The sequence below is a fragment of the Phocoena sinus genome, chromosome 5, assembly GCF_008692025.1.
Source record: "Phocoena sinus isolate mPhoSin1 chromosome 5, mPhoSin1.pri, whole genome shotgun sequence".
In the NCBI taxonomy this organism is placed as follows: Eukaryota; Metazoa; Chordata; class Mammalia; order Artiodactyla; family Phocoenidae; genus Phocoena; species Phocoena sinus.
In genome coordinates this window covers 131,573,323-131,600,410 of record NC_045767.1, presented here as the reverse complement: position 1 = coordinate 131,600,410, position 27,088 = coordinate 131,573,323, and the positions used below count along the sequence as shown (strand labels likewise).

General features: G+C 40.2%; 1 protein-coding gene across 1 annotated transcript in view; it reads right to left on the bottom strand.

Moving 5' to 3' along the window:
- The window catches only part of FAM13A (family with sequence similarity 13 member A), a 346,933-nt gene that overhangs the window by 207,299 nt on the left and 112,546 nt on the right, over positions 1-27,088 (bottom strand). Inside the window, exon 5 of the mRNA XM_032632953.1 lies at positions 11,309-11,462. Within this exon, the coding sequence (XP_032488844.1) occupies positions 11,309-11,462 (154 nt within the window). The remainder of the gene's footprint in view (positions 1-11,308; positions 11,463-27,088) is intronic.

Below are 27,088 nucleotides of genomic sequence, written 5' to 3'. Positions count from 1 at the left end.
GGTGATCAAAGATTCCAAGTACATTCCATTCTCAAACTTTTTTTTTTTTGTATTAGTCATCCATTTTATACACATCAGTGTATCCATGTCAATCCCAATCGCCCAATTCATCCCACCACCACCACCACCCCCTGCTGCTTTCCCCCCTTGGTGTCCATTCAGTTTTTCTCTACTTCTCTGTCTCAAATTCTGCTCAGTAAACCGTTTCACCTGTCCCATTTTCTAGATTCCATGTACATGCGTTAATATACAGTATTTGTTTTCTCTTTCTGACTTACTTCACCCTGTATGACAGTCTCTAGATCCATCCACGTCTCTACAAATGACCCAATTTCGTTCCTTTTTATGGCTGAATAATATTCCATTGTATATATGTACCACATTTTCTTTATCCATTCATCTGTTGATGGGCACTTAGGTTGCTTCCATGACCTGGCTATTGTAAATACTGCTGCAACGAACACTGGGGTGCATGTGAATTTTTTTTTTTTTTTTTTTTTTTTTTTTTTGCAGTACGCGGGCCTTTCACTGTTGTGGCCTCCCTGTTGCAGAGCACAGGCTCCGGACACACAGGCTCAGCGGCCATGGCTCACAGGCCCAGCCGCTTCGCAGCATGTGGGATCCTCCTGGACCAGGGCACAAACCCGCGTCCCCTGCATCGGCAAGTGGACTCTCAACCACTGCGCCACCAGGGAAGCCCGGAGTGCATGTGTCCTTTTGAATTATGGTTTTCTCTGGGTATATACCCAGTAGTGGGATTGCTGGGTCATATGGTACTTCTTTAAGGAACCTCCATACTGTTCTCCATAGTGGCTGTACCAATTTACATTCCCACCAGCAGTGTAGGAGGGTTCCCTTTTCTCCACACCCTCTCTAGCATTTGTTGTTTGTAGATTTTCTGATGATGTCCATTCTAACTGCTGTGCAGTGATACCTCATTGTAGTTTTGATTTGCATTTCTCGAATAATTAGTGATGTTGAGCAGCTTTTCATGTTCTTTTGGCCATCTGTATGTCTTCTTTGGAGAAATGTCTATTTAGGTCTTCAGCCTATATATGGATTGGTTTGTTTCTTTAATATTGAGCTACATGAGCTGTTTATATATTTTTGAGATTAATCCTTTGTCCGATGAGTCACTTGCAAATATTTTCTCCCATTCTGAGGGTTGTCTTTTTGTCTTGTTTATGGTTTCCATTGCTGTGCAAAAGCTTTTAAGTTTCATTAGGTCCCATTTGTTTATTTTTGTTTTTATTTCCATTACTCTAGGAGGTGGATCAAAAAAGATCTTGCTGTGATTTATGTCAACGGGTGTTCTTCCTATGCTTTCCTCTAAGAGTTTTATAGTGCCCGGTCTTACATTTAGGTCTTTAATCCATTTTGAGTTTATTTTTGTGTATGGTGTTAGGGAGTGCTCTAATTTCATTCTTTTACATGTAGCTGTCCAGTTTTCCCAGCAGCACTTATTGAAAAGACTGTCTTTTCTCCATTGTATATCCCTGCCTCCTCTGTCATAGATTAGTTGGTCATAGGTGCGTGGGTTTATCTCTGGGCTTTCTATCCTGTTCCATTGATCTATACTTCTGTTTTTGTGCCAGTAACATATTGTCTTGATTACTGTAGCTTTGTAGTATAGTCTGAAGTCAGGGAATCTGATTCCTCCAGCTCCATTTTTTTCCCTCAAGACTGATTTGGCTATTCTGGGTCTTTTGTGTCTCCATACAAATTTTAAGATTTTTTGTTCTACCTCTGTAAAAAATTCCATTGGTAATTTGATAGGGATTGCTTTGAATCTGTAGATTGCTTTGGGTAGTATAGTCATTTTCACAATATTGATTCTTCCAATCCAAGAACATGGTATATCTCTCCATCTGTTTGTATCATCTTTAATTTCTTTCATCAGTGTCTTACAGTTTTCTGCATACAGTTTGTCTCCCTAGGTAGGTTTATTCCTAGGTATTTTATTCTTTTTATTGCAATGGTAAATGGGAGAGTTTCCTTAATTTCTCTTTCAGATTTTTCATCATTAGTGTATAGTAATGCAAGAGATTTCTGTGTATTAATTTTGTATCCTGCAACATTACCAAATTCATTGATTAGCTCTAGTAGTTTTCTGGTGGCATCTTTAGGATTCTCTATGTATAGTATCATGTAATCTGCAAACAGTGACAGTTTTACTTCTTCTTTTCCAATTGTATTCCTTATATTTCTTTTTCTTCTCTGACTGCCGTGGGCAGGACTCCCAAAACTATGTTGAATAATAGTGGTGACAGTGGACATCCTTGTCTTGTTCCTGCTCTTAGGAGAAACGCTTTCAGTTATTCGCCATTGAGAATGACGTTTGCTGTGGATTTGTCGTATATGGCCTTTATTATGTTGAAGTAGGTTCCCTCTATGCCTACCTTCTGGAGAGTTTTTATCATAAATGGATGTTGAATTTTGTCAAAAGCTTTTTCTGCATCTACTGAGATGATCATATGGTTTTTATTCTTCAATTTGTTAATATGGTGTATCACATTGACTGATTTGCGTATACTGAAGAATCCTTGTATCTCTGGGATAAATCCCACTTGATTATGGTGTATGATCCTTTTAATGTGTTGTTGGATTCTCTTTGCTAGTATTTTGTTGACGATTTTTGCATCTGTATTCATCAGTGATATTGGTCTGTAATTTTCTTTTTTTGTAGTATCTGTCTGGTTTTGGTATCAAGGTGATGGTAGCCTCACAGAATGAGTGTGGGAGTGTTCTTTCCTCTGCAATTTTTTGGAAGAGTTTGAGAAGGATGGGCATTAGCTCTTCTCTAAATGTGTGATAGAGTTCACCTGTGAAGCCATCTGGTCCTGGACTTTTGTTTGTTGGGAAGATTTTTAATCACAGTTTCAATTTCATTACTTGTGATTGGTCTATTCATATTTTCTATTTCTTCCTGATTCAGTCTTGGAAGTTTATACCTTTCTAAAAATTTGTCCATTTCTTCCAGGTTGTCCATTTTATTGGCATAGAGTTGCTTGTAGTAGTCTCTTAGGACGCTTTGTATTTCTGCAGTGTCTGTTGTAACTTCTCCTTTTTCATTTCTACTTTTATTGATTTGAGTCCTCTCCTTCTTTTTCTTGATGAGTCTGGCTAATGGCTTATCAATTTTGTTTATCTTCTCAAAGAACCAGCTTTTACTTTTATTGATCCTTGCTATTGTTTTCTTTGTTTCTGTTTCATTTATTTCTGCTCTGATCTTTATGATTTATTTCCTTCTGCTAACTTTGGGTTTTGTCTGTTCTTCTTTCTCTGGTTCCTTTAGGTGTAAGGTTAGATTGTTAATTTGAGATTTTTCTTGTTTCTTGAGGTAGGCTTGTATAGCTATAAACTTCCCTCTTAGAACTGCTTTTGTGGCATCTCATAGGTTTTGGATCATCGTGTTTTCATTGTCATTTGTCTCTAGGTATTTTTAAATTTCCTCTTTGATTTCTTCAGCGATCTCTTGGTTATTTAGTAACGTATTGTTTAACCTCCATGTGTGTTTGTTTTTTACGTTTTTTTCCCTGTAATTCATTTCTAATCTCATAGCATTGTGGTCAGAAAAGATGCTTGGTATGATTTCAATTTTCTTCAATTTACTGAGGCTTGATATATGACCCAAGATGTGATCTATCCTGGAGAATGTTCTGTGCACACTTGAGAAGAAAGTGTAATCTGCTGTTTGGGGATGGAATGTCCTATAAACATCAATTAAATCTATCTGGTCTATTGTGTCATTTAAAGCTTGTTTCCTTATTAATTTTCTGTTTGCATGATCTGTCCATTGGTGTAAGTGAGGTGTTAAAGTCCCCTACTATTATTGTGTTACTGTTGATTTCCTCTTTTATAGCTGTTAGCATTTGCCTTATATATTGAGGTGCTCCTATGTTGGGTGCATATATATTTATAATTGTTATATCTTCTTCTTGGATTCATCCCTTGATCATTATGTAGTGGCCTTCCTTGTCTCTTGTAACATTCTTTATTTTAAAGTCTATTTTATCTGATATGAGTATTGCTACTCCAGCTTCCTTTTGATTTCCATTTGCATGGAATATCTTTTTCCACCCCTCACTTTCAGTCTCTGTGTGTCCCTAGGTCTGAAGTGGGTCTCTTGTAGACAGCATATATATGACTCTTGTTTTTGTAACCCTTCAGCAAGCCTGTGTCTTTTGGTTGGAGCATTTAATCCATTCACGTTTAAGGTAATTATCGATATGTATGTTCCTATGACCATTTTCTTAATTGTAGGTCCTTTTCTTCTCTTGTGTTTCCCACTTAGAGAAGTTCCTTTAGCATTTGTTGTAGAGCTGGTTTGGTGGTGCTGAATTCTCTTAGCTTTTGCTTGTCTGTAAAGCTTTTGATTTCTCCATGGAATCTGAATGAGATCCTTGCTGGGTAGAGTAATCTTGGTTGTAGGTTCTTCCCTTTCATCACTTTAAGTATATCATGCCACTCCCTTCTGGCTTGTAGAGTTTCTGCTGCGAAATCAGGTGTTAACCTTATGGGAGTTCCCTTGTATGTTATTTTTCATTTTTCCCTTGCTGCTTTCAATACTTTTTCTTTAATTTTTGCCAGTTTGATTACTATGTGTTTTGGTGTGTTTCTCCTTGGGTTTATCCAGTATGGGACTCTCTGGGCTTCCTGGACTTGGGTGGTTATTTTCTTTCCCACATTAGGGAAGTTTTTGACTATCATCTCTTCCAATATTTTCTCAGGTCCTTTATCTCTCTGTTCTCCTTCTGGGACCCCTATAATGTGAATATTGGTGTGTTTAATGTTGTCCCAGAGGTCTCTTAGGCTGTGTTCATTTCTTTTCATTCTTTTTACTTTATTCTGTTCTGTAGCAGTGAATTCCACCATTCTGTCTTCCAGGTCAGTTATCCATTTTCTGCCTCAGTTATTCTGCTATTGATTCCTTCTAGCGTAGTTTTTCTTTTCAGTTATTGTATTGTTCATCTCTGTTTGTTTGTTCTTTAATTCTTGTAGGTCTTTGTTAAACATTTCTTTCATCTTCTCAATCTTTGCCTCCATTCTTTTTCCGAGGTCCTGGATCATCTACACTATCGTTATTCTGAATTCTTTTTATGGAAGGTTGCCTATCTCCACTTCATTAAGTTGTTCTTCTAGGGTTTTATCTTGTTCCTTCATCTGGTACACAGTCCTCTGCCTTTTCATCTTGTCTATTTTTCAGTGAATGTGGTTTCTGCTCCACAGGCTGCAGGACTGTAGTTCTTCTTGCTTCTGCTGTCTGCCCTCTGGTGGATGAGGCTATCTAAGAGGCTTGTGGAAGTTTCCTGATGGGAGGAAATGGTGGTGGGTAGAGCTGGCTGTTGCTCTGGTGGGCAGAGCTCAGTAAAACTTTAATCCGCTTGTCTGCTGATGGGTGGGGCTGGGTTCCCTCCCTGTTGGTTGTTTGGCCTGAGGCAACCCAACACTGGAGCCTACCCGGGCTCTTTGGTGGGGCTAATGGCAGACTCTGGGAGGGCTCACACCAAGGTGTACTTCCCAGAACTTCTGCTGCCAGTGTCTGTGTCCCCATGGTGAGCAACAGCTGCACCCTGCTTCTGCAGGAGACCCTCCAACACTAGCAGGTAGATCTGGTTCAGTCTCCTATGGGGTCACTGCTCCTTCCCCTGGGTCCCCATGTGCACACTACTTTGTGTGTGCCCTCCAAGAGTGGAGTCTCTGTTTCCCCCAGTCCTGCCGAAGTCCTGCAATCAAATCCCGCTAGCCTTCAAAGTCTGATTTCCTAGGAATTCCTCCTCCCGTTGTCAGACTCCCAGGTTGGGGAGCCTGATGTGTGGCTCAGAACCTTCACTCCACTGGGTGGATTTCTGTGGTATAAGTGTTCTCCAGTTTGTGAGTCACCCACACAACGATTATGGGATTTGAGTTTATTGTGATAGCACCACTCCTACCATCTCATTGCGGCTTCTTTGTCTTTGCATGTGGAGTGGCTTTATGGTGAGTTCCAGTGTCCTCCTATTGATGATTATTCAGCAGTTAGGTGTGATTCTGGTGTTCTCGAAAGAGGGAGTGACAGCATGTCCTTCTACTCCACCATCTTGAACCAATCTCCAAGGAAGTCTTTTAAAATACAGGTTTTAGAGCCCTGCCTTGAGTTTTCTGACTCCGTCTGGGTCACCAGGTGCATGTGATAATGGGCTAGGTGTAGAATTCTCCTGCCTGGATGAGAGGCTATGAGGAAGCACCAGTGAGGGTGGGAGAGATTTATGAGATACTTAAGCAGCAGAATGAACAGGTGATCTTCAAGGGCAAGGAAAGATGATGAGACAATCCACAGGACATGCAGGTACAGGTGAGCATTAGGTAGTTAGATATAGATGTAGGGTTTGCCAGGGAGAGCTCTAGACTGAAGGCCTAAGAATGAACCTAGGAAATAATGTTTAAATCTGACTCAGAAGGAAGAGACCTCAAAGGAAATGGAAGAGAGGCCAGAGAAATAGGAAGATAAGAACAATTCAAAATTCATTCAAGCATGTAATGGGGAAAGTCTGGCTTGTGGACAGAGCATAAAGTGCCTAAATTCCAAGAAAATAAGTTTTGATTGTATATTGTCAGCAAAAGTGGGGGAGAGCAAAACAATAACAGCAAACGCTTTGCTTACTTGAGTCAAGACTATGCTATGATCAGGTTTGTTTTGGGGGAACATCATTCTATCACTGGTAGAAAGGAGATGGAGAGAGGGTGAGTCTAGAGGTGGGAGAACAGCTTGAAATTGTGTGGCTGTAATAAGGGCCTAATCTAAAGCATTGGGGGGTGGGGTGGACACAAGACACCCGTTTCAAGAGCGATGTCTAAGGCAGAATGTGAGTCCCAGCGGGAATGGTAAAGGTGGAGGAGTTAAGGGCAAACTAAGGCTTCCAGCTTGGCAGACCGGTGGCCGGCAAACTAAGGTTGGAGAGGGTAGAACGTAGACAAAGTTTTGGTGATGATGTTGTGAGCGTGGGCAATTTCAGGCACCCTATGGTTTTTCACGGGTAGTGAGAAATATGACTCTATTGCTCTGCCAATAGGTTGAGGCTAGGAGTTATGAGTTAGAAGCCATCAGCAGTATGGGAACTGAAGTAAAAGACAGTCACCCAGGCAGATACATATTTAGCGAGAATAAGCGACGACCAGTGGTGATTGTCAGGAGAGGGTGAACACGGTACTCAGAATCAGATCTAATGCTACAGATGCTGCCTGATCTACACCAAGTGCAGGGAGACATACATTCTTTATTCTAAATATTACTCAGTATACTCAGTGAATCAATCAGTTTGTTTTTTGTTTTTTTGGCAATCACATCACACTGACATTTCATACTGTGTTAGGAGTTAACTAAAATCCATGCATATTTTAATTGAACTATTATTAATTAATTTTGGTCTCCTCTTGACCATGGACCTAAGTAGAGGACTTTCCAATTACACTGATTCCATCAGACGTGATGCTTTTGTTGCAAGAAACAGACTACTGCACTGAAAGTAGTTTATCCTATGATGACATTTATTTCCCTCTCATAACTATAAGTCCAGAGGTCTGTGTGTTGAGGGTTGGCTCAGCAGATGAGCAACGATGAGGAACTGAGTCTTTTTCCTCCTTTAGCTGCCAACCTCAGCGTGTCAGCGGTACATTCATCAAGGGCAAAAGGTGATGGTGGCAGCGCCCCGCATTCTGCTTTCATATGAGAACATCTGATAGCAGGATGGGGGCAGGGGCATGTTGACCCAGAGGCCTACTCTCTTTCTTTCTTTATTAAAATTTAAATAATAATTTACATACAGTAAAATGCATACATTTTAGGGGTACAGTTGAAAGAGTTTTGACAAATGCATACACCCATATAACCCACTTCCCTATTGAGAGCATTTTCATCACCCTGGGGTAGTTTCTTCGTCAGTCATCACCACTGCTGCCACCCCGAACCCCACCCAGAGGCAACCACAGCTCTGATCTCTTAAATCATTCTCTTTTCGGTAATCAGGCATGAAAATATTTCCCAGAGCCCTCTGCCCCCAGCACACTTTCCCTTACATCTCCTTGGCCCGAACTGGGTCACAGCTGACCTTTAATTCAATCACTGACTAAAGAAGATAGTATTATAGACCATTTATGACTCATCCATCTGTTGGGGCCCGTCTGACCTAAGCACACTGCTGCAGACCCAAATACAACTGGGTTTTGGGGGTTTTTTTACAGCAAGAAAGAATAGGGAAAGGGCTATATACACACACACCATTTTGTTGGTCTACATATCCAGCCATCCAGTGTCTGACCTATTCTTCCAGCTTTATTTCACTCACAGAAGTGCTAAGTATGTGCTCGTTCAAGCCAATGATTAAAATACTGAGAATGACACAAACAGATGTAGAGATCTCCCCTGAACTGAACAGCAATCTATGTTCCAACACTCTGGTCAAAGTTCTTCATCCTGGTCCAAATGCAACCAGATCTGTATTTGTCTGGGTCCCCAATTTTCATTTAGCCCACAAGGGTATCATGAGAATGTCATCCAACACTTGGGCTCCTCCACTGGGGCACACAGAGGTGTGTCAGTGGATAGGTTTAGTACTTTTTCACTCTAAAAGCCCTTTTCTCTGTCTCAGTATGTTTTATGAGCCTCAGATTGTTCTCAGCTCAGATATTTCGAGTCCCTGTCACTGTTGTGTATTTATCACTTGTTCTGTGCCTGTTTACTCTTTTTGTATACATCCTTCTAAAAGCTGAGCTCATGAGAATGACACCTTGTTTTTCTTAGCTGCTCTTCCATTCTTCCTATTTTTCAGTATGTTAATGATATCACTGTGAACCTCCCAATCCCTTTTCAATCCAGCTTCCTTTTGGCTTATATCTAATGTTTCTACGGTCTTAGGAATTTTAGAAAAATCTGCTTTCTAAACAATGTCCAGGTTTACATATCTAACCATGGCTAGCACATTCTTTATTGTTATGGATCTTAAAATGGCCCTGGTACAGCCCATTAAACTAATTTCCAAAACTTCCATTCAATCCTTATTGGTTATAATTAGGTCCAGAAAACCATGCTTCCTTGTTGCATTATTTACCATCTCAGAGGTAAGACTATCAGCAAGATCAGTAAAAAAACTGCATTAAGTGCTTCCCTGGTGGCGCAGTGGTTGAGAGTCCGCCTGCCAATGCAGGGGACACGGGTTCGTGCCCCGGTCCGGGAAGATCCCACATGCCGCGGAGCGGCTGGGCCCGTGAGCCATGGCCGCTGAGCCTGCACGTCCGGAGCCTGTGCTCCACAACGGGAGAGGCCACAGCAGTGAGAGGCCCGCGTACCACACACAAAAAAAGAAAACCGCATTAAGTATTCTGCTTTAACAGAATGATGCTTCAGAGTATAGACATGGAGTTCCCAATGATGACATTTATCTGCCTCTAGGCCAGATTTGAAACTTGCATTAGGAGAGTAGCAGTCATATTCATCCACCTAAGATATCTGCATTTGACTCCCTCAGTGTTTTCAGTTTATGTATCTTGTACTCTCATGCTTAAACCTAGTAGCTCAAGGATTTCCATGCAGGGCACTCTTCCAAAGATCTCAACAGGTGTTTTTTATTTCTACAGCATGGAAGCTCCTGTTGGTGTATTCTAGTGATTATTTGTATCTCAGCAAGTTTGTCTTGCTTAGGAGATGATATTTATCTATTTTCATTCTATTTTAGGTTTACCATATTATCTTATCAGCCCTAGTTAAAACGTATATGTGTTAAAAAGTGTTTATCCGTGACATAGCTGAAACAAAGTCAGTCACCTTTTAACATTTTAAAAAGAGACCCTTGGGGGCTTCCCTGGTGGCGCAGTGGTTGAGAGTCCGCCTGCCGATGCAGGGGACACGGGTTCGTGTCCCGGTCCGGGAAAATCCCACATGCCGCGGGGCGGCTGGGCCCGTGAGCCATGGCCGCTGAGCCTGCGCTCCACAACGGGAGAGGCCACAACAGTGAGAGGCCCGCGTACCAAAAAAAAAAAAAAAAAAAAAAAAAAAAAAAAAAAAAAAAAAAAGAGACCCTTTGCAAAGCACTATACGAGTCAGATAAACATATTTAAGGTAGATTTTTTTCTGTTTAGAAAATTATTTTAATTTTTCATAGAAAAACTGATACAAGTTACTTTGTTTTAATATTCTCTTGTGAATCACTGATATTTTCTCAGCTACCACATTACCTCCACTTTATGCTACATTTGATATTCTCCAAAGTAGCTCATTTTATCTGAGCATTGTTCTTCCTTTTCCTCAGATTTCAGTTTAAAGTTCTCTTTATCAGGTTGGCAAGATTCTTGTCAAATGCATTCCTCTCATACGTATGCTGTCCCCTATAGGGAGTCTGTTGTATTCACACATGAGCCCTAGTTAAGAAAACCTCATTTCGGTCTTTGCTGTTTTGGTTGGGTGCTACACGATACCGCTTACCTGTCATTTCTTCTTCAAAGTCATGCCTCAACTGGAAGAAGAAATGAAAATAGCCCTTCACTGCCCAAACCAAGTGCCATATGAATCAACAAGAGTATAGTGTGGTCTGTCAATGTGATAAGTCTCAGGAAACCTCCTGAAGGAACCTCCCATATCAGTTCCATCAAGATTTACCTCAATATGAATGAGACAGAAACAAGACGCCTTCCCTCTAGTCCCTACCTGAAGGACTGGCTTTGGATGTTTATCCTCTGACTCTCAGTTTTAAATCTTTAGAGAACTACATGCATTAACCTAATGTGTAAAAGATATGTTATAAATTATCAGCCAATGATAAAAAGATTTAGATAGTATTGTCAAGATTCCTCTATAGGTTTTAAAACTAGCCCCCTTTACCGGTGACAGTTACCAAGGACCACATATATGGGACTTACAGTCGCAAGTTGAACTTGTAAGTGTGCCAGGAACAAAAGAGACAAAAAGACATAGTAATATTGTCTTCAGGAATACACAGTCTACTTGGTAACCTAACACTGCTGGACACAGACCTAAGCACGTATCCCTGCTATTAACACCAGGTGCACCCAACTGACCATACCTCTGGGTTCATGTAAGTGCTTCTGAGATGATTTTATAGCAGTAAGGAAACATCAATCCACAATTATTCTCCAATCTTAGAAGAATATATATCAGTTTAACAAACACTTGATACAAAGAACAGATTTCGTAAAAAGAATTCAACGTAGGAATACTAATCTGAACGTATATCCATAAGGAATATTTATAACAGAGATTAAATATCTTCCATTAAAAATAGAGCAATACTGAAAATTAAACACCAAAGTTACTTACTTTTACTATGATAAGCCTCGCTCGGTTTTCACACCTCTGGTTATCATTTTCTACATACTCCACTTCAAACAGGGTATTATAATTTTCTAATATTTTAGCCATTATCTTGTTGCAGAGGTCTTGCTCTTTCATGCCTTCAAGCCCAGGAGACACACTAGAAATAAGGGGAAAAAATTGAGAGGAATTACTTTGTAAAAACACAACTGGCAGCACAGCTGACTCAGGCTTATACTTTGACCTTTCCTGAACGATGGATCAGCCTCCTTATAAATACACACGGGATTTTAAATAAGTTCTACGGTGACACACAGGATGTTGTTGGGACAACTGGCAAGTTCCCAAGATCTGAATTAATAACTTGTGCTGAATAAGAAAAGTACATGTTGCTCAGGAAGAGGGCACAGGTTAACGTGAGTGCCATCGATAATGCTTTATACATATTAGAAATTGCTGGATATAAAGTAACATTTATAAAAAAGTAAAAGCTAGTGAGAGACCTTCAAGATGGCGGAGGAGTAAGACGCGGAAGTCAACTTCCTCCCCACAAATACATCAGAAACACATCTACACGTGGAACAGCTCCTACAGAACACCTACTGAACGCTGGCAGAAGACCTCAGACCTCCCAAAAGGCAAGAAACCCCCCACGTACCTGGGTAGCGTGAAAGAAAAAACAAAACACAGAGACAAAAGAATAAGGACGGGACCTGCACCAGTTGGGGGGCGGGGGGGAGCTGTGAAGGAGGAAAAGTTTCCACACACTAGAAGCCCCTTCGCGGGCGGAGACTGCGGGTGGCGGAGGGGGAAAGCTTCGGAGCCGCGGAGGAGAGCACAGCAACGGGGGCGCGGAGGGCAAAGCGGAGAGATTCCCGCACAGAGGATCGGTGCCGACCGGCACTCACCAGCCCGAGAGGCTTGTCTGCTCACCCGCCGGGGCGGGCGGGGCTGGGAGCTGAGGCTCGGGCTTCGGTTGGATCCCAGGGAGAGGACTGGGGTTGGCGGCGTGAACACAGCCTGCTGGGGGTTGGTGCGCCACAGCTAGCCGGGAGGGAGTCCGGGGAAAAGTCTGGAGCTGCCGAAGAGGCAACAGACTTTTTCTTACCTCTTTGTTTCCTGGTGCGCGAGGAGAGGGGATTAAGAGCGCTGCTTAAAGGAGCTCCAGAGACGGGCGCGAGCTGCGGCTAAAAGCGCGGATCCCAGAGACCGGCATGAGACGCTAAGGCTGCTGCTGCCGCCATCAAGAAGCCTGTGTGCGAGCACAGGTCACTATCCACAGCCCCCTTCCGGGGAGCCTGTGCAGCCCGCCACTGCCACGGTCCCGCGACCCGGGGACAACTTCCCCGGGAGAACGCATGGCGCGCCTCAGGCTGGTGCAACGTCATGCTGGCCTCTGCCGCCGCAGGCCCGCCCCGCCCTCCGTACCCCTCCCTCCCCACCGGCCTGAGTGAGCCAGAGCCCCCGAATCACCAGCTCCTTTAACCCCGTCCTGTCTGAGCGAAGAACAGACGCCCTCCGGCGACCTACACGCAGATGCAAGACCAAATCCAAAATTGAACCCCAAGAGCTGTGCAAACAAAGAAAGGGAAATCTCTCCCAGCAGCCTCAGCAGCAGCGGATTAAATCTCCACAATCAACTTCATGTACCCTGCATCTGTGGAATACATGAATAGACAACGAAGCAACCCAAATTCAGGAGGTGGACTTTGGGAGCAACTGTAGACTTGGGGTTTCTTTTTGGCACCTAATTTGTTTCTAGTCTTATGTTTATCTTAGTTTAGTATTTAGAGTTTATTATCATTGGTAGATTTGATTATTGATTTGGTTGCTCTCTTCCTTTTTTTCTTTTAATATATAGATATGTATATATAATTTATCTATTTCTCTTTTTGTGAGTGTGTATGTATATGCTTCTTTGTGTAATTTTGTCTGTACAGCTTTGCTTTTACTATTTGTCCTACGGTTCTGTCTGTCCTTTTTCTTTTCTTTTCTTTAGTAGAGTTTTTAGCTCTTGTTATCATTGGTGGATTTGTTTTTTGGTTTGGTGGCTCTCTTTTTCTTTCCTTTACTTTACTACTTAAAATTTTCTTTTAATTTTTAATAATATTTATTTTTCTTTCTTTCTTTCTTGCTTTCCTTTTTTCTCCCTTTTCTTCTGAGCCATGTGGCTGACAGGGTCTTCAGCCGGGTGTCAGGCCTGTGCCTCTGAGTTGGGAGAACCAAGATCAGGACACTGGTCCATCAGAGACCTCCCGGCTCCACGTAATATCAAACAATGAAAGCTCTCCAAGAGATATCCAGCTCAACAGTAAGACCCAGCTCCACTCAACGACCAGCAAGCTACAGTGCTGGACACCCTATGCTAAACAATGAGCAAGACAGCAACCCAACCCCACCCATTAGCACAGAGGTTGCCTAAAATCATAATAAGGCCACAGACACCCCAAAACACACCACCAGACGTGATCTTCCCTACCAGAAATACAAGATCCAGCCTCATCCACCAGAACACAAGCACAAGTCCCCTCCACCAGGAAGCCTACACAACCCACTGAACCAACCTTAGCCACTAAGGGGGAGATACCAAAAACAACGGGAACTACGAACTTGCAGCCTGCAAAAAGGAGACCCCAAACACACTAAGTTAAGCAAAATGAGAACACAGAGAAACACACAGCTGATGAAGGAACAAGGTAAAACCCCATCAGACCAAACAAATGAAGAGGATACAGGCAGTCTACCTGAAAATGAATTCAGAGTAATGATAGTAAAGATGATCCAAAATCTTGGAAATAGAATGGAGAAAATACAAGAAACATTTAACAAGGACCTAGAAGAACTAAAGAGCAAACAAACAATGATGAACAACACAATAAATTAACTTAAAAATTCTCTAGAAGGAATCAATAGCAGAATAACTGAGGCAGAAGAATGGATAAGTGACCTGGAAGATAAAAAAGTGAAAATAACTACTGCAGAGCAGAATGAAGAAAAAAGAATGAAAAGAATTGAGGACAGTCTCAGAGACCTGGGGACAACATTAAACGCACCAACATTCGAATTCTAGGGGTCCCAGAAGAAGAAGAGAAAAAGGGGACAGAAAATATTTGAAGAGATTAGAGTTGAACACTTCCCTGATATGGGAAAGGAAATAGTCAATCAGGTCCAGGAAGTGCAGAGAGTCCCATACAGGATAAATCCAAGGAGAAACATGCCAAGACACATATTAATCAAACTATCAAAAATCTAATACGAAGAAAAATTATTAAAAGCAGCAAGGGAAAAATAACATACAAGGGAATTGCCGTAAGGTTAACAGCTGATCTTCCAGCAGAAACTCTGCAAGCCAGAAGGGAGTGGCAGGACAACTTTAAAGTGATAAAAGGGGAAAACCTGCAACCAAGATTACCCAGCAAGGATCTCATTCAGATTAGACGGAGAAATTTAAACCTTTACAGACAAGCAGAAGCTAAGAGAATTCAGCACCAACAAACCAGCTTTAAAACAAATGCTATAGGAACTTCTCTAGGTAGGAAACACAAGAAAAGGAAAAGACCTACAATGACAAACCCAAAACAATTAAAAAAACGGTAACAGGAACATACATATCGATAACTACCTTAAATGTAAATGGATTAAGTGCTCCAACCAAGACACAGACTGGCTGAATGGATAAAAAAACAAGACTCGTATATATGCAGTCTACCAGAGACCCACTTCAGACCTAGGGACACATACAGACTGAAAGTGAGGGGATGGAAAAAGATATTCCATGCACATGGAAATCAAAAGAAAGCTGGAGTAGCAATTCTCATATTTTGTTTTAAAGACAAAATGGTCTTTAAAATATAGACTATACAAGAGACAAAGAAGGACACTACATACTGATCAAGGGATCAATCCAAGAAGACGATATAACAATTTTAAATATTTACGCACCCAACACAGGAGTACCTCAATATATATGGCAAATGCTAACAGCCATAAAAGGGGAAAATGACAGTAACACAATCATAGTAGGGGACTTTAACACCCCACTTTCACCAATGGACAGATCATCCAAAATGAAAATAAATAAGAAAACACAAGCTTTAAATGATACACTAAACAAGATGGGCTTAATTGATATTTATAGGACATTCCATCCAAAAACAACAGAATACACTTTCTTCTCAAGTGCTCATGGAACATTCTCCAGGATAGATCATATCCTGGGTCACAAATCAAGCCTTGGTAAATTTAACAAAATTGAAATCTTATCAAGTATCTTTTCTGACCACAACACTAGGAGACCAGATATCAGTAACAGGAAAAAGTATGTAAAAAATACAAACACATGGAGGCTAAACAATACACTACTAAATAACCAAGAGATCACTGAAGAAATCATAGAGAATATCAAAAATACCTAGGAACAAATGACAATGAAAACATGATGACCCAAAACCTATGGGATGCAACAAAAGCAGTTCTAAGAGGGAAGTTTATAGCAATACAATCCTACCTCAAGAAACAAGAAACATCTCAAATTAACAACCTAACATTACACCTAAAGCAATTAGAGAAAGAAGAACTAAAAAACCCCAAAGTTAGCAGAAGGAAAGAAATCATAAAGATCAGATCGAAATAAATGAAGGAAACAACAGCAAAGATGAATAATACTAAAAGCTGGTTCTTTGAGAAGATAAACAAAGGTGAGAAACCTTTAGCCAGACTCATCAAGAAACAACGGAGAAGACTGAAATCAGTGGAAGTACAAGTGAAGAAGGTGAAGGAAGTAACAACAGGCAATGCAGAAATACAAAGGATCATGAGAAATTCTTACAAGCAACTATATGCCAATAAAATGGACAACCTGGAAGAAATGGACAAATTCTTAGAAACGTACAACCTTCTGAGACTGAACTAGGAAGATACAGAAAATGTAAACAGACCAATCACAAGCACTGAAATTGAGACTGTGATTAAAAATCTTCCAACAAACAAAAGCCCAGGACCAGATGGCTTCACAGACGAATTCTACCAAACATTTAGAGAAGATCTAACACCTATCCTTCTCAAACTTTTCCAAAATATAGCAGAGGGAGAAACACTGCCAAACTCATTCTACGAGGCCACCATCACCCTGACACCAAAACCAAAGATGTCACAAAGAAAGAAAACTACAGGCCAATATCACTGAAGAACATAGATGCAAAAATTCTCAACACAATACTAGAAAACGGAATCCAACAGCACATTACAAGGATCATATATCACGGTCAAGTGGGGTTTACCCCACGAATGCAAGAATTCTTCAATACATGCAAATTAATCAAAGTGATAAACCATATTAACAAATTGAAGGAGAAAAACCATATGATCATCTCAATAGATGCAGAAAAAGCTTTTGACAAAATTCAACACCCACTTATGATGAAAACACTCCAGAAAGTAGGCACAGAGGGAACTTACTTCAACATAATAAAGGCCATATATGACAAACCCACAGCCAACATCGCTCTCAATGGTGAAAAACTGAAACCATTGCCTCTAAGATCAGGAAGACGACAAGGTTGTCCACTCTCACCACTATTATTCAACATAGTTTTGGAAGTTTTAGCCACAGCAATCAGAGAAGAAAAAGAAAGAAAAGGAATCCAAATTGGAAAAGAAGAAGTAAAGCTGTCACTGTTTGCAGATGACATAATACTATACATAGAGAATCCTAAAGATGCTACCAGCAAACTACTTGAGCTAATCAATGAATTTGGTAAAGTAGCAGGATACATTAATGCACAGAAATCTCTTCCATTCCTATACACTAATGATGAAAAATCTGAAGGAGAAATTAAGGAAACACTTTCATTTATTATTGCAACAAAAAGAATAAAATACCTAGGAATAAACCGACCTAAGGAGACAAAAGACCTGTATGTAGAAAACTATAAGACACTGATGAAAGAAATTAAAGATGATACAGACAAATGGAGAGATATATCATGTTCTTGAATTGGAAGAATCAACATGGTGAAAATGACCATACTACCCAAAGCAATCTACAGATTCAATGCAATCTGTATCAAACTACAAATGGCATTATTATTCACAGAACTATAAAAAAATTTTCACAATGTGTATGGAAACACAAAAGACCCCGAATAGGCAAAGCAATCTTGAGAAAGAAAAATGGAGCTGGAGGAATCAGGCTCCCTGACTTCAGACTATACTACAAAGCTACAGTAATCAAGACAGTATGGTACTGGCACAAAAACAGAAATATAGATCAATGGAACAGGAGAGAAAGCCCAGAGGTAAACCCACACACATATGGTCACCTCATCTTTGATTAAGGAGGCAAGAATATACAATGGAGAAAAGACAGCCTCTTCAATAAGTGGTGCTGGGAAAACTGGACAGCTACATGTAAAAGAATGAAATTAGAACACTCCCTAACACCATACATAAAAATAAGCTCAAAATGGATTAAAGACCTAAATGTAAGGCCAGACACTATCAAACTCTTAGAGGAAAACATAGGCAGAACACTGTGACATACATCACAGCAAGATCCTTTTTGACCCACCTCCTAGAGAAATGGAAATAAAAACAAAAATAAACAAATGGGACCTAATGAAACTAAAAAGCTTTTGCACAGCAAAGGAACACATAAACAAGACGAAAAGACAACCCTCAGACTGGGAGAAAATATTTGCAAATGAAGCAACTGGCAAAGGATTAATCTCCAAAATTTATAAGCAGCTCATACAGCTCAATATCAAAAAAACCCAAACAATCCAATCCAAAAATTGGCAGAAGGCCAAAATAGACATTTCTCCAAAGAAGATATACAGATTGCCAACAGACACATGAAAGGATGCTCAACATCAGTAATCATTAGAGAGGTGCAAATCAAAACAACAATGAGGTGTCACCTCACACAAGTCAGAATGGCCATCATCAAGAAATCTACCAACAATAAATGCTGGAGAGCGTGTGGAGAAAAGGGAAGCCTCTTGCACTGTTGGTGGGAATGTAAATTGATACAGCCACTATGGAGAACAGTATGGAGGTTCCTTAAAAAACTACAAATAGAACTACCATATGACCCAGCAATCCCACTACTGGGCATATACCCTGAGAAAACCATAATTCAAACAGAGTCATGTACCACAATGTTCATTGCAGCTCTATGTACAATAGCCAGGACATGGAAGCAACCTAAGTGTCCATCGACAGATGAATGGATAATGAAGATGTGGCACATACATACAATGGAATATTACTCAGCCATAAAAAGAAACAAAATTGAATTATTTGTAGTGAGCTGGATGGACCTAGAGTCTGTCATACAGAGTGGAGTAAGTCAGAAAGAGGAAAACATATACCATATGCTAACACATATATATGGAATCTAAAAAAAAAAAAAAAAGTTCCTGAGGAACCTAGGGGCAGGACAGGAATAAAGACAAAGATGTAGAGAATGGACTTGAGGACATGGGGACGGGGAAGGATAAACTGGGATGAAGTGAGAGAGTGGCATGGACATATATACACTACCAAATGTAAAATAGATAGCTAGTGGGAAGCAATTTCATATCACAGGGAGATCATCTCGGTGCTTTGTGACCACCTAGAGGGGTGGGATAAGGAGGGTGGGAGGGAGACGTAAGATAGAGGAGATATGGGGAGATATATATATATGTGTAGCTGATTTACTTTGTTATAAAGCACAAACTAATGCACCATTGTAAAGCAATTATACTCCAATAAAGATGTTTAAAAAAAAAGAAAAAGCTAGAAAGAACAAGTGTTATCACAAAAAGAATGAGTGTTTTACCATGACAGAAATACTCAGTTACACAAATAACAGCAACACAGTCTTTATTTAAGGATTTCTTAGGTAATGCACAAAAGGCACACAACCTAAAGGAAAAGATAAATAATTCTGGGAAAAAATGCTGATAATTGTTGAAGATTATGTACATTGAAGATGCATTATACTAGTCTCTCTTCTTTTGGGTATGTTTAAAAGTTTCCATAATTAAAAAAAACAGTATAAAAAGCTTCTGAATGCAGAAGACACTCTATATAAGGTAGAAAGACAAGCTATAGATTGGAAGAAAAGAAATATCTCTTCAGTAACATGGACAACTGACATAGCATTAGTGATCCGAGTATCTAAAATATTTTTACTAATCAATAAGAAAGTGAGTAATTTTCTTATCTTTGTTTTTTTTTAAAAAAGAGACAAAAGACAAATTGAAAAACTCAGAAGAAAACACTTGGACAGTCAAGAATCTTATGAAAAGATACTTAATCTGACTGAGTAATCAGTGAAATGCATTAAAAAAGCAACAATGATGTATCAATGAATATCCATCTGTATTCGTTTCCTATGGCTGATGCAACAAAACTGGGACAAACTGGGTGGCTTGAAACAGAAACTTATTCTATCACAGTTCTGGAGGCCAGAAGAGTAACAGAAATTAAGCTGAGCAAAAGGCCACACACTCCACAGAGGCTCAAGGGGGAGATTATGGCGACAGCATTACTTGGCTGTGGCTACATCACTTCAATCTTCAATCAAGGCCGACACCTTAAATTTCTCTCTACTCCATGTTCACATGGCCTTCTCCTCTGTGTACACGTCCAAGCCCCTTCTGCCCCCTTCCTGTAAGAATACATGTGCTTGCATTTAGTACCCACTGAAATAAGCTAAGACAATCCCTTTACCTGAAGATCTCTATCTTAATTACAACTGTAAAGTCCCCCTTTTTCACCAAATAGGGTAATATTTACAGTTTCCAAGGATTATAACTTGATATCTCTGGGGGACACTGTTCACCCTACTACACCATCTTTGGGGTACATATCCTAAGGTGACTCCCAATGAGTCTCACCCCTGTACTCACCTCGGGGGGTAGGCAGAACCTGTGAGTTGCCTCTGATCAAGAGAACATGGCAAAGGTTATATGATGTCACTCCCATGCTTGAGTCTTATATAAGGGAACATAATCTCAGCAGACTGGAGTGAGGATACTGCTGCTGGTCTTGATGAAATAAGCTGCCATGTTCGGAGAGGACCCATGAGACCGCCACATGGCAGGGGACTAATGTGTCCCTGAGGCCTCTAGGTCACAGCCAGTAAGAAGCTGGGGTCCTTATGCGGCTGCAAGGAAACGAGTCTACCGACAACTCTCATGAGCTTGAAAGCAGATTCTGTTCCAAACTTGAGCCTCCTTATGAAAATGCAGCCCAGCTGTTACCTTGATTTCAGCTTTGTAAGACCAGAGACAGAGGACCCAGCTAAGTTGTGCCTGGACACCTGAGCCATGGACAGCATGAGATAGCAGACTTTTGTTGTTTTAAGGCACTACATTTGTGGTGATCTGTTACACAACAATTGAAAAGTAATACAGAGTTTGGTATCTGGAAGTGGGTTACTGCTCTAACAAATATCTAAAAGGTGGGAATGTCTTTGGAACTGGACAGTGAGAGGAGACAGGAAGAATTTGGGTAGCATGACAGAGAAAGCCTAAAGTGCCTTCAACAGATTTTTAGTTGACATCTGGATTTTAAGGACACCACTGGTGGACTTCCCTGGCAGTCCAGTGGTTAAGAATCCACGCTTTCACTGCAGGGGGCATGGATTTGATCCCTGGTCGGGGAACTAAGATCCTGCATGCCGTGCAGTGTGCCCCCCCCCCCAAAAAAAGGACACCGCTGGTGAGAGCTCAGAAGTGCTAGCCAGGCAGTAATAAGGAAGGGGTGAGGTCAAACCAGAGTCTGTCATATCTTACAGAAGGAAAATAATAGGCAATGAGAGAAGGTGTAACACGCACTAGACAAACTTAGGTTGAGACCCAGAGCGTGAATTTTAGAACTCTCTTGTGTCCTGTTTACCGATGACTCGGAAAAAGATGAATTATGGCCTCCTGGGTCTTCATGTGGAAACCAAGGATAGGTCTCGGTATTTAGAACAAAGAATGCAGAAACAAATGACTTATCAGGAAGGAGAAGTAACCACAGCAGAGATAATAAATCAGTCATAATGACTCCCAGGTTCCGTTCCAAAGGTACAGATCAGTCTAAAGCACATTCTTTTTTTTTTTTTTTTTGGCCTCAACCAGGGATCGAACCCACACCCCGCTACAGTGGAAGGTACCTGGATTTTGTCAACCTAGAGTGACCTTTGCCTCATTTTAAAGCTAAAATCTCCACCCCAAGGGTGGGGGATTGCCACTATTTCTGAACCTGCAACTGTGTTTGAGCATGTTGTCGCACTATGCAAGCCCATCTGGAACTCCATCTCTACATGGAAAATCACACTTGCCTCTTCGGGAATATGCATGCACCCATAGCTTAAACTTCCCTGATCCTGCTGTGCTGGGAGACAAGCCTTTGAGAGCTATCTCCCTGTCTCCTTACTTGTCACAAGGAATCAATGCTTCTGCTTTAATCAAAAGTACTTGGTGTGTTCATTTGGCTAAGCACCCCAAGTGACGGATGCATTGTGCCCAGTAACAGAATAAAATAAGAAACACGTTATTGGAAACTGGAGGAAGGGAGATCCTTGCTTTGTTGGCAGAAAGCTTAGTGAAACTGTATCCTGCATTATGCGGGAAGCAGCATGTGTAAGCAACGAGCTTGTATATACAGTGCAAGAAATTTCCAAGCAATATTTTGAAAGTACCACCTGATTTCTCCTTGCCACTTATGGTAAAAGCTGAGAGTGAGGCAGAGGCAGAGGCAGAGACAGAGACAGAGGAAAGGAGAGGGAAGAGAGAGGGAGGGAGAGAGGGAGAGGGAGGGAAGGGGAGAGAGAGAGAGAAACTGAGGTTAAAACTTAAGTAAACAGGAAATAGGACTTGATTTAAAAGTTGACTCTACAGATGGCAAAAGACACTGAAATTAAGAGACTCACTGTCAGGAAAGCAAGCTCCATAGAAAAGGTTGAGACTGTGATGATATAACCTTTTGCTAAAACCCGCAGAAAGATCAAAACCTCAGACTACTCAGTTAGACAAAGGTCCCTTTCAGGTGATTAAGGGTGTGTCTCACAGATCCTTTCAATTAAACCAGAGAGCCTCTGGGAACTTAAAGGCACTGCCCATCAGCCATTTTAGCACGAGCCTGAAATACAGAAAGGATTATCTTGGAAAGATCTGAGGGGATGTGTCTTTTTTCTCTACTGGAGTGAATCCCAGTGAAATTCACAGAAGACTAGTAAGTTTTTGAGAAATTTATTTCAGCAGAAACACTGCCAACTTGGAATGCAAGGGACAACAAGGGTACAAAATGAAAAGAGGCCATTAGATTTCCAAAATTCTATTGGCAGGAAGCAGGCTGATAAAGCCACTCAGCTGCAAATGTGCTGCCTTCCATCAAAAATGAAGGATGACTCAGAGGGCAGAACCGAGAACCAAGAGGGTGAAGTTGAAAAGTGTGGACAAGTATTCCCAGGCTTTGAAACCTAGTCAACAGATTTGCAACATTTGCTGGGCTGGATATCAGAAATGTCACTAGCCAGTGACTTTATTTTTTTATCTTGAATTTCTTCCTGTTTGAACCAGAACATCTGTTGTTATCCTATGTTTGTTCCAGCGATATATGTTAGGTGTGTTGCAGCAAATAACTTCTCTCTCTAGTTTCATCCTCTAAGGATGCCGTTCTCAACCACAGAATAACAGCCAGTTTTGAGATGTTGCCAGCTATCTGTTGTAACAAAGTAGACACTTCTGCCTTATTCTGAAACTAAATTAGATTCAAGGTATTCTATATAATACGTTTACTCTCAATCGTTTTTATTACAGTATGTTTCTTTAGTCAGATGTAAGGGTAAAGCTTCAGTTAAGGAATGCATGGATCCTATCACTTAAGACCTTTTGCATCAATTCTGCAGCAGTCTGCTGGAAATTGCTGTGGCAATTATAACTTTCTGCCATAGGGTTATTTCCATTCAGAAAAGCTTGTCAATTTTAAATTTACCCCTTTTAAAATATCCAAGACAAAACAAATGAGAAACAATGTAAGGAGAGGATTCTGGGAAGATAGTGGAGTAGGAAGCACCAGACATCTGTCCCCCTACCCAGGTAACAATTACACCAGCAGAATTTGTCTGATTAAATATTTTGGAGCTCAGTAACATCCAGGGAAGGCTCAGACAGTAAGCCGTGATTAAGTTTGGTCAATTTTAGCTCTTAGCACAGTAGCCACTCATCCCCCACCCCAGCCATGTGGCAGGGAAGCTATTCTCAGGTTCCTTGAGCAGCTCGCACACAGCTTGTGGGAGCCAGCATAAGCAAAAAGGACCCTGTCTTTCAAATATTGGGGAGCTGTGCTCTGAACGCTGACTGCTGCTTCTGAGGTGCAAAAAGGTGGGCAGACATTGCTGCTGCACCTCCCTCCCTTGTTGAAAGCCCCTCCCTCTTAGCTGAAGTGACTTCTTGGGGATTTAAAGGGCTGACACCCTTTTTTATGCCACTTTGACTTTTTTTCCATTTTCCTCTTCTGGGAGTCAGACATTCAAGACTAGGACATTCAAAAACAACTGCATATATGGGGAAAATTAGAAAGTGACTGTGCATGTCCAGGGAAAGGCTCAAAAAAGACCTGAGAAGACCTTAAGTTCATACTTAAGGCTGATGTTGGTACAAAAAAAGTCTACAACAATCAAAATCAAAAACCAAAACCAATCAACAGCATACCCCAGGCAAGGAGGAAGATCTGATTTCCAGAGTTACTACATTATTAGATTTACACGTCTTTTGTTCAACAAAAAAATCACAAGGCATACAGAGACAGGAAAATATGGCTCATTCAGGGAAAAAAATAAATCAACAGAAACTGTCCTAGAAAAAGATTTGATGGAAGATATACTAAAGACTTTAAAACAAATGTCTTAAAGATGCTCAAAAAACTAAAGGAAGATGTCAAAAAGTCAAGAAAATAATGTGTGAACAAAATGGAAGTATCAATAAAGAGAAAGAAAACCCAAAAAAGAAAGCCAAAAGAAATTCTGGAGATGAAAAGTACAGTAACTGCAATGAGAAATTCACTGGAAGGATTCAAAGACAGATTTCAGCAGGCAGAAGAAAGAATCAGTGAACATGAAGATAGGACAGTGGAAATTATTGAGTCTGAGGAAAAGGAAGAAAAAAAGATCTAAGAAAAGCAAACAGAACCTGTGGGACACCAGCAAGTACCAACCTACACATCATAAACATCCCAGAAGGAGAAGAGAAAGAGAAAAGGGCAGAGAAAATATCTGAAAAAATAATTAATGAAAACTTCAAGATGAAAGATATGAGTATGAATATCCAAGAAGCTCAAAGGACTCAAAGACCTACACTAAGACACATTATAATCAAACTTTGATAAGAAAGAAGTGAATCATCACATACAAGGGATCCTCAATTAGATTATCAACAGATTTCTCATCAAAACTTTGGAGGCCAGAGACTGATATACTCAAAATGCTAAAAGAGAGAAACTATCAACCAATAATTATATCTGTGGCAAAAATGTCCTTCAAAAGTGAGGGAGAAATTAAGATATTCTCAGATAAACAAAAGCTGAGGGAGTCAGTGACCAACACCCCTGCCCTGCAAGAAATGCTCAAGGGAATCCTGCACAGTGAAGTGAAAGGACAATAGGCAGTAAACTGAAGCTGAATGGAGAAATAAATATTTCAATAAAGGTAAATACACGGGGAATTATAAAAACTTGTGTTACTGTAACAATGGTAACTACACTTTCTGTTTTCTACCTAATTTAAGAGACTAATACACTTAAAATACAAAAAAAATATTAGTTTAAAAGCCAGTAGTACTATAACTTTGACTTGTAGCTCCAAATCTAAGAGACTAGTGATTCAAAAGAATTATTAGTAACCCCAATATCAAAACCAGACAAGGACACTACAAGAAAACAAATTACAGGCCAATATCCTTGATTAACATAAATGCAAAAATCTTCAACAAAATATTAGCAAGCCAAATTCTACAATACATTAAAAGGATCATACACTATGGGATTTAGTCTAGGGATGCAAAGATGGTACAACACCTGTAAATCAATGTGATAATGTGTCATTAACAGAATGAAAGACAAAAATTGTATGATCATTTCAACAGATGCAGAAAAAGCATTTGACAAAATTCAATATTCATTTACAATAAAAGCTCACATCAAAGTGGGTACAGAGGGAACATACCACAATATAGGCCATATATCAGGGGTCCCCAAACCCCAGTTCCTGTTGGGAACCGGGCCACACAGCAGGAGGTGAGCAGTGGGCGAGTAAGCAAAGTTTCATCTGCCGCTCCCCATCACCCCCATCATTCTCATTACCTCCTGAACCACCAGCCCCCCGTCCATGGAAAAACTGTCTTCCACGAAACTGGTCCCTGGTGCCAAAAAGGTTGGCGACCACTGCCATATATGACAAGCCTGCAGTTAACATCATACTCAATGGGGAAAAGCTGAAAGATTTTCCTATAATAATAACAGGAACAAGAAAAGATGCCCACTCTCAACCCTTTTATTCAACATAGTATTGGAAGTCATAGCCAGAGCCATTAGGCAAGAAAAGAAAAGACAAACTGGAAGAGATGAAGTAAAACTGTCACTCTTTGCAGATGATATGATGTCATACATAGAAAACCCGGAAGACTCCACCAAAACTGGAGCTGTAAAGGAGCAAAGTTTTTGTATGTTACTGGAGTAAAGCTGGTATTTATTCAAATTAGAGTATTAAAACTTCAGGAGAGTAAATGTAATCCCCATAGTAACCACAAAGAAAATAGCCATCGAATGGACAAAAAAGGAAATGAGAAAGGAATTTAAACATTTCAGTACAAAAAAAATCAACTTAACACAAGAGAGAATACTAATGCAGGAACTGAGCTACAAAGAAGTTATAAGGCTTCCAATTATATAAGATACATAAGTCCTTGGGATGTAATGTACAACATGAGAAATATTAACACTGCTGTATGTTTTATAAGAATATATTTAAACAGAATAAATCCTAAGAGTACTTATCACGAGGAAAAAATTATTTTTCTTTTATTTTGTGCCTATATGAGATGATGGATGTTCACTAAACTTACTGTGGTAATCATGATGTATATAAGTCAAACCATTATGCTGTACACCTTAAACTTATACAGTGCTGTATGTCAATTACATCTCAATAACACTAGAAGAAGAAAAAAGCTATAAGGCATATAGAAAACAACACAATGACAGAAATCCCTACTTATCAGTAATTACTTTAAATGTAAATGGACTGAACTCTCCAACAGAAAACCCTACTTATCAGTAATTACTTTAAATGTAAATGGACTGAACTCTCCAACAGAAAACCCTACTTATCAGTAATTACTCTAAATGTAAATGGACTGAACTCTCCAATCAAAAGACAGAGAATGGATAAAAATACATGATCCAACCATATGCTATCTACAAGAGACTTGAGATTCAAAGACACAAACAGGCTAGAAGTAAAAGGATGGAAAAAGATATTCCATTCTTATAGTAAGCAAAAGAGAGCAGAGGTGGGTATTCTAATATCAGACATAACAGACTTTAAATCAAAAAAGGTTTCAAGAGACAAAGATGGTCATCATATATTAATCAAAATTTCAATACAGCAAGAAGATATTATAATCACAAATATTTATGTATCTAATGACAGACCATCAAAGCATGTGAAAGACAAATGGACAGAACTGAAGGGAAAAACAGACCATTCAATAGGAGTTAGAGAGAGTTCAATGCCCTACACAGAACAACAGA